General features: G+C 51.4%; 1 protein-coding gene across 1 annotated transcript in view; it reads left to right on the forward strand.

The window, feature by feature from the left end:
* The first annotated feature begins 10,273 nt into the window (after positions 1–10,273).
* Positions 10,274–11,910, forward strand: part of MMP9 (matrix metallopeptidase 9) — a 7,620-nt gene continuing 5,983 nt past the window's right edge. The window contains exons 1-3 of the mRNA XM_005862152.2: positions 10,274–10,577; positions 11,087–11,319; positions 11,669–11,817. Coding sequence (XP_005862214.1) covers positions 10,440–10,577; positions 11,087–11,319; positions 11,669–11,817 — 520 coding nt within the window. The 5' untranslated portion in view covers positions 10,274–10,439. The remainder of the gene's footprint in view (positions 10,578–11,086; positions 11,320–11,668; positions 11,818–11,910) is intronic.

Genomic DNA, 11,910 nt, shown 5'->3' on the forward strand with positions numbered 1-11,910 from the left:
CTTGGAAGTTCTGGGTCTCTCTGACCCAGCTGCAGTTTGTTAGGTAATTTTCAGATTGCAAAGGGCCCGGGCATTCATATGCAAAAGCCTCTGGGCACAGTTTGGGTGGGGCGGGGTCTCAGGGAATCAACAGGGCAGAGCAAACAGCTATGGCTGATCCTCAGTCCTGCCCTAAGAGGCCCTGGGTCTCACTGTTCCACGGTAATCTCTGCAAACACCTCTGAGAGAAAGCCGTCCTTGAGTTCCGCCCGATGCCAGACAGTCCAGTTTCTCCCCGTATGAATCTGGGTCCCCAGAGACTGGCCCAGAACTGGCGTTCAGAGCAGTCGGGAGCTTGTGTCTCCCTCCCGATTGAAAAAGACAACCACGTCCTCAGTTGCCAGCCCTTTCCGCATGCGCCTCCGTACCTCTGCACTTTACTTCCACACCGCACCTCCTCTGAGTCTCAGTGTGCTTTTCTCTTTCCTTCTAGTTGTAGAATTTCCACTTGGCCAGCCTTCCTGTGGTTCTGGATGATGTCTGTTTTGTCATTGAGTTGTATTTTTGAAGTGGTTGTGGGAGGCAGCAATTTCCGGTGTTTACCTATGCCGCCATCTTGGTTCTCTCAGAAGCACAGAATTTCCCACCTCCTCCTGTCCCTTGTGTTGACGGGAATCTCCTTTCATGTTTTGAGAGCTTTTGCAGGACAAACTCATGTCTCCTTTCTTTCTACATGCCCAACACCCACTGAGCACCCAGCCTGGCACTCTTCAAAGCTTCAATACATGTTTGCCAAAGGGAAATGAAAGAGGAGAACATTGCCTTTCCCAGTAGAGCACTGGCTCCAGCAACCTTTTCATTTGATTATACTAGTACTTGTGAGTTAGGCATTCTTAATAGCCTTGGGAAGTCAAGTTCACTTGTTAGTTCAGAATTGTCATCTGCTGTGCATCCCAGAATCCTGTGAATTGAATAGTTCTGTTGGGACAAAGTCAAGTTCTGAGCCAACCAGGTGACCACAGGTCCTGCTCCTATGAGTCCCTCTGTGGATGAACTTTCAAACTCCTGGATGCATACGAAGGAGGTGATACAGATGCTATAGGTCTGTGAATTATACTTGGAATAGCAAGGTGCTAGCCAACATTGCCTTTTTCCCTGGCCCTAATTGCAATGGTGATTGTGAAAGCAAGTGGAGCCAGGTTTTGTAGGGCCTCGGATGCCAGGTTAGGGAGTTTGGTCTTCATTCTGGAGATAGTAGGGAGCTATGGAAGCTTTCTGATCATGGTCAGGGATTGCTGACCAAGATGTGCATCTGGAGCGTGGGTGCTGCGTACTGGAGGGCCAAGCTATTTACCAGCAGGCGAGAAGTGGGAGGGCTGAAGCTCAAGCAGTGTCAGTGAGAATGCAGAGGATGGAGGGTGTTATGGACTGAATTGCCCCCCACCCCATTCATTTGTTGAAATCCTATCCCGAAGCACCTCAGAATGTGACGGTATTTGGAGATAGGGTCTTTAGAGAGGCAATTAGGTTAAAACAAGGTCACGAGAGCAGATCCTAATCCAGTATGACTGGTCTCTTTATAAGAAGAAGAAATTAGGACACACACACACAGAGGGAAGACCACGTGAAGATACAGGGAGAAGACAACCATCTACAAACCGGGGACACAGGCCAACCCGGTCCTCACCTTGATCTTAAACTTCCAGACTCCAGAAGTGTGAGAAAATAAATTTCTGTTGCTTAAGCCCCCTAGTCTGTGGTACTTTGTTATGGCAGCCCTAGCAGACTAATACTGAGGGGATGGATTTAAGAGGATTAACCAGGTTGTCAACTGTTCGGATGACATGGGGGGAGGGGGTGCACTATAGGATTATATCCAGATAGATGGTTTGGAAATTAGTAAGGCCAGGGAGGAGAGAGTGCCATGAATAGAGGCAGGAGAGTTTGCCTGGAGGGAGGAGCAGGGCTGGAGAGGAGTAGATCTGGACCAGGTTGCACTGGAAGTGCCCTGGGACCTTCAGGAGGCGTTTGGCAATGGGGCTGGTGGTGTTTGTGGTCACAGCCAGACTCTTAAGTGGTTGAGGAGAAGGAACGGAATGGTCCTTGTGGCAATTGGGGCCCTTGGTTGCAAGCACTCAGAACTGCTTTGGGCTAACTTAAGCCAAAAGGATATTGAGAAGGTTTCTGGAGGCTCCCAGCAGTGATGTGAGGGCTCGATGCCAGAGTAGGAGGCAAGGGAAGTGGCCAGAACCATGCCACAGGGACAGCCCATGTGCACTCTCAGGGCTGCTGGGCTCCCAATGCCACATCCCACTTGCATCCATTAGCAGATTCCTTCCCAGCCTCAGAAGGAACCTAGGAAAGATATTCCATTACTGGGAAACCAAATAAAGGCATGGTTCCCATCACCAGGTAATGAGCTGACGATCCCATTACAAAGATGAGGAAGCTGAGGTTCAGGGAGAAAGCCATTTACCCTGGATCATACCGTTCAAACCAGGTCTGTTGGATTCCAGCACCCAGCTCCTTCCACTGCACCCGCTGTCACCTGGGAGGTTCTTCACGGAGCCCGTGGCTGGGCCTTGGAGAGCTTCCAAGTGGTTCCCAAGCCAGGCCCCTTCTAAGATTGGGAAGGAATCTCACCCACCCCCTGAAAGGGGGAGCTCCCTCACCCCATCTATTGGTGCTCCCCATCTTTTCCCACCGGGGAAATCCCAGATTGCCTCTCATCAGGAGCAGGGCTAAAACTGCTGCTTCCAGAGCTCCGGAGGCTTCCAGAGCATCCTCTCTGCAGCCTTCCCGCAGCATCCACGCCCTGCCTGTGCCATCCTCCCTTCACCCCGGCGCCTGGCTTCAGGTGTATCAGTCTCAGCGCTGCATGAGGTTCAAACACATCTCAGCAGGCTTTGTGAATACATTAGTTTTATTGTCCCCTAACATGCCACAGGGGTGGGGAGGCGGGAGGAGGGGGCCCTGGAACTCAATATGCAAATGTATGCAGATCGCATCTAAATGAGGGTGTCCCAGGATTAATGGGAAGAAAAGGCAATCAGAGCAGGCCTGAGGCTCTGCAGCAATTCGCTTGAAAATGGCTCTCCCGGGAGGGTATCTTGGGCGGTGTTTTAGAGCGTGTTCTTTGAAGCAATGTCTCCAACGCACAGGGGAAGGAAGAGCTGCAGAAATCGGTTCTGGATGCTTCCTGGCAAAATGTTCGCAATTGCTTCAACTATGTTGCGGGTGGGCTGGGGGAGGGGGTAGAATCTCTGAGCCCTTCGGACCTCAGGGGCTGTCTCTGCCACTGATTTCTAAACCAGGGGAGCTTGCTAACATCCATTTCCAGGCCTCACTGATTAGTGAATCAGATCTCTTGAGAATCTGTATTTTTTTTTAAGTCCCCAGCCTTGGGAAATACTGATGCAAACCAGGGGTTCTTAATCTCGTCTCTTACAGGTTTCAGGGGCCCTGTAGAGCAGTGTTTTCAACCCGGCTGCATAGGAAAAAGTCCCAGTGCTCAGGCTGTACCCCAGACTAACTAAGTCAGAATCTCGAGGGTGAGTGTGTGTGTGGGTGAAACCCAGGCACCACTATTCAAAAGAAAATCCTAGTGATGCCACTGTGCAGCCACATTTGAGCAGCACTGCTGAACAGGTAGTGTTCTCATAGAGGAGCGTTGTACCTGTGTCCTCGCTGGAGCTATATTTAGGCCTAGGTCCTCCACCTGGTCTTTTAGGGGACTGTTGTCAGGGATCATGTTCAGCTGGTGTGCAACTGGTACAGAAGCACCAGTTGTTAAATATTGAAATATTTCCCCACCCATTGGTAACAGGCACTGCTTTGAACCATCTAAGTGGCCCAGAGCCCTAGCCTCTTCCCCCAGGCCCCTAGGACTGCGGATCCAGGAGTGGAAGGGTTCATGATCCACACAACCCGCCTCCCCCAGCTCCTTGGACTGAATGAGTTCTGATTGCTGGGGGTTCATGAAGTCCTGGTTGTTAATGTTTGATTGTCAGCCCTGGCTGTAATACTGTGGGGAGGAACATCAGCTCTGCAGTCAGCAAGGCCAGATTTGGGTACTAGCTGTGTGACCTTGGGCAAGTGGCTTTATCTCTTTGAGCTTCAGTTTCCTCATCTGGAAATGGTGTCAGAAGCATCTTTCCTGCCCCCTGCCTTAGTGTTGGGTTGAAGCTTGACTAGAACAGAGGGCTCAAACTTGAGCGTGCACCAGCATCACTTGGCAGGCTTGTTAAAACAAAGATGTCTGGGCCCCACCCAGAGGTGCTGATTCTATAGTTTTTGGGTGAGGATCTGCATTTCTAACAGTTTCCAGGTGGTGCTGAACTTCTGGGCCTGGGACTACACTTCGAGAAGCACCCAAACTAGAAGATGCCTGAGAAAGTGTGCCGGCCAAGAATGGGGGTGCAACCCAGGTTTGTAAAAGGGGCAAAGAAGTTGCCAGTTGCCCTGTGTGCTGTGTGGACATCTCCCTGCAGCTCCAACCAGCATGAACTTAGTGACCACGTATTGATGTTCTTTGTGAACGGTGACGCTGAGATGAGCTCGGCGTGCAGGATTGAGTTTAGAGAAGCAGAGGGCTATTGCTAGTCAGGCAAGTAGCAAAGCCCCCAAAGCTCTCATGGCTTTTATTTGGGGAGTATAGCAAATAACAATGGAGTACAGCAAGTGACATGACTAACAGGCATGCTTATGAGATCATTTGAGCTAAGTTATACATTAAACTATTAATTTCCTATGTTATACAAAGACCCTTTCCACCTGCAGCAGTGCACCCTCCCTTGAGCTTTCCATGCCCTCATGGACTATTCATCACCTCAAGGAAAGTTCTGCCTCTGAACATTAAGTCTTGCTTGCAAGGCTTTGTTCAGACGTGGCCCGCTTGCAGGTCCCCGCCTTTTCTTGGCAGAACGTCCTCTTCTAGTTAACTTCAATCCACTTGACCAGCTACACCACTAAATGTTTAACATGAGATTTCCGAGGATTCGGGCCCCTCCACCTCTTCCCATTGTGAACAGGCCCAGATTCAGACCCTCAGGGCCGTGATCACTGAGAACATGGTGTCTTCCCCATCTGTCATCCAAAGGAAAACAACACTGAACCCTGAAATGACTGTAAGAGGAAGTCCAACAGGGACCTGATTTTCTCCATGTTGGCTGCTTTAAGGACTTCTTGCAAAACACCATCTTTGTGGTGGCAAGGGATGAATGAGCAGAGCACAGAGGACGTTCAGGGCAGTGAAATGACGCTGTATGATAGCACAACGAGGGATACATGTCATTATGCATTTGTCCAAACCCATAGCATGTACAACACCAAGAGTGACCCATAAACCATGGACTTTGGGTGATTACGATGTGTCAATGAAGTGTCATCAATTGTGACAAATGTACCACCCGAGTGAGGGATATTGATCATGGGTAGGATCTGCATGTGAGGGGCAGGGAATATATGGGAAATCTGTACTTTCCTTGTAATTTTGCTGTGAACCTAAACCTACTCTAAAAATGTCTTAATAATAAAAAAAGCAAATAAGTTTTAAAATGTGTGTTTTGGGGCTGCACCTGCTTTGCTGGGACCCCAAGCATAACCTTACCTGCCAGTGGGCAGCGTGATGCCAAAGGAACTGGTCCTGGGCTTATCCTCTTTCCCTCTAAATTTGCATGTCTCTCCCTCCAAACACCATCCCTTCTTGTGGGCCTGAAGCTCTCGCCTTCAAGGAAATGCCCCTTGACTGTTCTCTACCCCTTCCAGCCCCTTTAATTTTCCCTCTTTTATTCACTCGACCAAACACCCCAATCCTGTTCTCTCTGTTATTCCTGACTCCCCCTCCAGCCTGACTTCTGGGCCCCACTACTGCCCCAGGCTGCTTCCCCCAGTGACTTCCTTCTTGTCAGATCCAGTGACCTGATATTAGCACGGGATTCAGAGTCAGAAGGCCTGGGCAGGAGCGCTGTCACTCATCAGCTGTGTGACAGTGAGCAAACTGAAGCCCTTCTCTGGGCCTTGGGTCCATCACTATGAAAATGGTTTACAATGTCTGCCTTCTGTGAATGCCAAAGAGTTCTAAAGCTCAGATTCAAATATGTTAGGAAGATTTGCTGCCCTGGCTGGTGTGGCTCAGTTGGTTGGGCATCATCCCATGCACTGAAGGGTTGCCGGTTCGATTCCTAGGCAGGGCACATATAATGTGTAATCTCATTTAATACCCCCACAACCCTTTGAGTGAGGACTGTTCCCTCCTCATTTTACAGGCAAGGAAGTGGAGGCATAGAGAGCCAAAGTGACTTGTCTAAGGTCAAACAGTCAGAAGGAATAGGAGCTACTCCAAAGTCTACACTCTATGGCTTCCTGTTGAAGGAGCTCAGTACAGATAAGTGGGAGGCATGACAATATTATTATTAGGGCCTCTAAGAGTCAGCCTGGGAATTGTCACCACCCTGAGGCTAGGGATGGCAGGTGTGTTTGCGGGTGGGGGTGGGTACATGAGTGATGTTCTCCCCTGAGGAAATGTCTTGCAATATACACACCTTTCTGCTTCATCCTAGACACAAGTGTCTTCTCAACATCCTGCCAGGGCCTCTCAGGCCTGGCTGCCCCTCCCCTCTCTGGCAGGTTTTGGAGAAACAGGATTGGAGTTCCCCCTCCTACATGGGGGAGAGATTCCTCATCTCGTGAGGCTGACCCCGGTCTAGGGGCCTGGAGTTACTAATAGCAGCCCGCAGGGCTGTGTCATCCAGCTGGTGACTCAGGGCTCCAGGATCAGCCCCTTCCCATCCTGATGGGGCCTCCACCGGATTGAGGGGCTTAGAGTCCAAGCTATGACTCTGGTCAGGCTTAGAGGGAGCCCACCTGGGGGTATATCCTGCTTCCTGCCTCCTCTCCCAGGGTCTTGGCTAAACTGCGTTGTGGTAGTGGAAGGAGGGCTGGGGAAGTGGGGAAGGGGATGTGGTAACCAGAACCACTTCCTGCCATTGCTGTGTTGAAAACCAAGCTCTCACCAGTTGCCCTTGATGAGGATTGGGGAACCAGGGGGTAAAGGAGGAAGTTTGGAGGGAGTGAGGAAAGGAGGCTTCTTGCTTGAATTGACTCCAGGAATCAATTTCCAGGGTTCCTGGTGGGGTGTTCTTTCCCTGCTTGCAAATTGGTAAAAACAGCCAGCTGGTCCAGAAGCAATCATAATTAGAGTAGCCCCAAACACTTCTTATGTGTCAGGCACTTGACATCTGCTAACTCACTTGACCCTTATAACCACATGAGGTAAGCACTATTGTTAACCTCATCTTACAGATGGGGAAACTGAGGCATTGACCAATTATGCCAACTACTCAGATCCCACAGCAGGTCCATGCCAGAGCTGAGCTTTGAACCAAAGCAGCTTGGCTCTACAGTGCAGACTCTTAGCTACCATTACTTCTTGTCCCCCACACTCAGTCCCTGACTTGCTCTGTGACCTAAGAGAGGAAAATTCTCCACTCTGGGCCTGCCTCAGTTTCCTCATCTGCATGATGGAGGCAGTTGGAGTAGATAAGTATGCCTCCCTCTTGTGATGCTGGTCTTTCTGGTAATAAATCACTCATTTGATTTCTCCCTTACTGGACTCTCAAATCCATGAGCACGAACAATAGCTATCTTGGTCACTACTGTATTCCAAATTCTTTTAAAAAATATGTTTTTTTAATTATTGATTTCAGAGAGAGGAAAGGAGAGGGAGAGATAGAAACATCAATGATGAAAGAGAATCATCAATCAGCTGCCTCCTGCACACCTCCTACTGGGGACTGAGCCAGCAACCCAGGCATGTGCCCTGACCAGGAATCAAACTGTGACCTCCTGGTTCATGGGTCAACTCTCAATCACTGAGCCACACTGGCAGGGCGGATATTCCCAATTCTTTTTTTTAAAAAAATATTTTTATTGATTTCAGAGAGGAAGGAAGAGGGAGAGATAGAAACATCAATAATGAGAGAGAATCATTGATTGGCTGCCTCCTGCATGCCCCCCCCGCACCCGCACTGGGGATCAAGCTGTAACCCGGGCATGTACCCTTGACTGGAATTGATCTCAGGACCCTTCAGTCCGTAGGCCGACGCTCTATCCACTGAGCCAAACAGGCTAAGGCTTCCCAATTCTTAACACAATGACTAGCCTGTAAAAACTTAACCAATATTTGTTGAGTAAGTGGTCTTTAAAGGTTTGAAGATCATCATCAATGGTCTGAGTATATGATGAAAGTTCTGGACCCTTTACCTAAGAAAACCAACATATGCCAGTGGGAGTGACTTGGCCCCTCGCACCCAGGGGACATTTGGCAATGTTTGGCAACATTTCTGGTTGACACAACTGGCAGGGGGAGGTGCCACTGGCATCTAGTGGGTGGAGGCTGGGGATGCTACTAAACATCCTACAACAGATGCATGGCCCCCACAACAAAGAATTATCTGGCCCAAACGTCAATAGTGCTAAATTTGAGAAATGTGGCATATATACATAGATATGACATATTTTGTACAATTGATGGCAAGTTAGGAGGTGGTTCATGGATTCTCTTAAAGTCCATGTCTGCCTCCAGCTGAAGACCCTCTGGATTAAAGGGTCTCTTTGTTTCCATCTCTAAAATCATATTGCTCTGACCCCACACTCTCAAGTCTGGACTATAGCCCCCTTGGGTCCCTTGTCCTAGCCTCTGATTCCCCAAAGCCTAGGCCTCCCCTCTGATATTCAGTGGGTGCAAGGGATTAGGGGAAATGGGTCCAGGTTTTAAGTCTTCCCCCCATCCCATCCTCCAACTCCTCTCCAACCCCTAGTTATCTCAGCTCCCTGTAAATGCCATAAACATTAAAAACTTCAGAACTAGGCAGCCCTAGGCTTGAGTTCTGGTTTTGTGTATTAACTCACTGGGTGGTTAAGGCATGTTCCTTAATTGCTCTGAGCCTCAGTTTCCTCCCCTGAAAATGGGAGGGATACTCAAACCTGCTCCCCAGATGGTGGTGAGGATGAGATGAGATGCTTATAGGAGACTCATCACAGTACTCCACAGTAAATCTCAAAAAATGCACGATTATTAGGGCTCAGATGTAAAGTGACTTGCCCAAGGTCACATAGCTGGGAAATGGCAGAGCTGGGACTGAAAACCAGGACTGTGTGACTCATTAATTAGTGAACCCTAAAGTTTCCACTTTCCTACAAGGGAAGCTAATTGTCTCTATCTCACAGACTCATTTATTAGATAAACATATAAAGTGCCTGGCGCTGAGTAAGTCCTTTAAATACAGCTTATTTAATTTTTATTGTTGTTCTTCCCAAATAATGCCTTGAAGAAGGCAATAGTGGATCCTGCCCTACTCTGGCTGGCTGGAGAAAAGGATAGGAAGGAAGCTGTTGGTTTATTGGCATAAGTGGTCATCACTGGAGCTGGAGCTTGCATGGGTGAAGCAGGGCTAGAGAACTGAAAGGGCTCCTGGAGATAAACCCCTCCCCCCATTTTATAGTTGAGTCCAAAGCCCAGAAAGGGGAAGGCGTTTACTCTAGGTCACACAGCAGGTTAGAGCCCAAGACCCCAGTCTCCTGATTCCAAGTTGGAATCATGATCTTGGCCCAAATAATTAAAAGCAATCTCAGCTGGTCTGTTGAGGACTTGCAACATACACTGTATTAAGCATTTTATGCATTGGATCTCATTTTATCCTCACATCAATTCAGGGACGAAGAGCCCCTTTTTACAGCTGAGGAAACACATTCAGAGTGGTGAGGACATTTGCCCAAGGCACTGTAGGAAGAGAGGAAAGCCGTGTCTGCCGGCTTCCAGATGCAACAAACTCCCCCTCCACTACCCCGAAGGAGTCAGCCCCTGAAGATAGGGGCTTGCCCCGGTGGAATTCCCCAACTCCAGCCTAGCAGAGGCCACTCATTTCAGGCCAGGTGGAGCAGGGAGAGGAAGCCGAGTCCAGGAAGGCTTCCAGGGAAGAGAAAAGTGGGCAGAGCCTGGGAGTGTGGGGTGGGGCCCACAGAGGGGGGGTCTGACCAGGAAGTGGGATCACTAGGTTCAGAAAAAGGCCTCTTCTTCTTCCCTTTGGCTGAGCACTTGGGGCCTTCAGATGGGGGGCTCCTCCCTTTTTTCATGAAGTTCTCACAAGCTGTGCAGTTTGCAAAACCCAACCTTCCCCTATGGGCCTGTGGTTTCCTGTGGGTCTCTGTGGGTCTAGGGTCCTGCCTGACTCAGCAGTAGGGACTGTGGGCAGCAAGGAGAGGAGGAGGTGGTGTAAGCCCTTTCTTTGCCTTCTCATACCGGGGCTGCCAACACACACATGTACACACACGCACATACATGCATACACCCCATCCCCTGAGTCAGCCTGGCGGTGAGGGGCGGGGTCACTGATTCAGTTAACACTGCCTCCTTAAAGCCCCCACCAGGGCAGCTGCAGCCAGACACTGCTCCTCTCACCATGAGCCCCTGGCTGTCCCTGGTCCTGGCTCTCCTGGTGCTGGGCTGTTGCTCTGCGGCCCCCAGACCACACCAGCCCACTGTTGTGGTCTTCCCAGGAGACCTGGGAACAACTCTCACCAACAAGCAGCTGGCAGAGGTAAGCAAACACCTCAGCCTAGAGTTGGAATCGCAGGGAGGGCATGGGCTCTCAGGAGATGCTTTGGGCCACACTGGGGGTAATGGGGACGTCTAGAGACAGGTGTCTAGGATCAGGCACTGGGAGGGGGGCGTCCTGTGGAGGCTCTGGGCAGCGATGGTCAAGAATGGGTTCATGAGTTTCCTAGGTGGGCAATGGGAATAATATGGGGGTGGGGGAGCATTGGAGGGTTCTGGGGTGTGCATGGGCTGGGGGTGAACAGGGGTGAACCTTAGGGGCCCCTGAGGTCGGCATGGCCAGGAGCATCCAGGGCTGGGAAGGAACTAAGAATGTCTGCAGGGAGGGGAGATGCTTGGGTGGGCACAAGTACTGATGTCCAGGGTTCCAAGTCCTGGGTACCATCAACGCCTTGTTGCTGGTCCTGAGCCCCTGGGGGGGATGGAGTTCTGACCCAGGAGGGCAGAGAAAGGGAGTCAGTGCCCTGGATGTCCCTGCCCCTCCGTCCACAGGAGTACCTGTACCGCTATGGCTACACTCAAGTCGCCGAGCTGAGCGACGACGATCAGGCCCTGAGTCGGGCGCTGCGGGTCCTCCAGAGACGCCTGTCTCTACCGGAGACCGGGGAGCTGGACAGCACCACCCTGGAGGCTATGCGCACCCCGCGCTGTGGCGTCCCAGACCTGGGCAACTTCCAGACCTTTGAGGGCGACCTCAAGTGGCACCACGAAAACATCACGTACTGGTGCGTGGCGGGGTCCCGCGGGGTCGGAGCGGGTGGGGTGAGGAGGCTGGTCTCCGCGTGAGCGCGCGGCGGTGGAACGCGTCCTGTCTGACCCATCCCTGGGTTTCACTAAGAGTGCAGCCTGGGGCAGGTGGCTCCCCCACTGAGCCCCCGTCCGCCCTTTGGGGAAGCGGGCCTCCAGTCCGGGTCCTCCTGCCAGGGCCAGGGTATGTCCACAGAGGAAAAGGCATCGGACAGCGCGTTACTGATGAAAGCCTGGAGCCGAGGTCGCCGAGGCACAGGGGGGGCCTGCCGCCCCGGCTCCCGCCTCTTACTCCCCCGGACCCTGTCCCCCGGCTTTTCCCCACAGGATCCAAAACTACTCGGAAGACTTGCCGCGCGACGTGATCGACGACGCCTTTGCCCGCGCCTTCGCGGTCTGGAGCGCCGTGACGCCGCTCACCTTCACTCGCGTGTACGGCCGGGAGGCCGACATCGTCATCCAGTTTGGTGTTCGGGGTGAGAGCGCGAGAGGGAAAAGCCATGAGGGGCCGGGACCGGTACAGGGGAGGCAGGACCGCGGAGCGGGCGGAGGGGGCGCTGGACCAGCCT

The sequence above is a fragment of the Myotis brandtii genome, unplaced genomic scaffold (assembly GCF_000412655.1).
Source record: "Myotis brandtii unplaced genomic scaffold, ASM41265v1 scaffold161, whole genome shotgun sequence".
NCBI classification, from domain to species: Eukaryota; Metazoa; Chordata; class Mammalia; order Chiroptera; family Vespertilionidae; genus Myotis; species Myotis brandtii.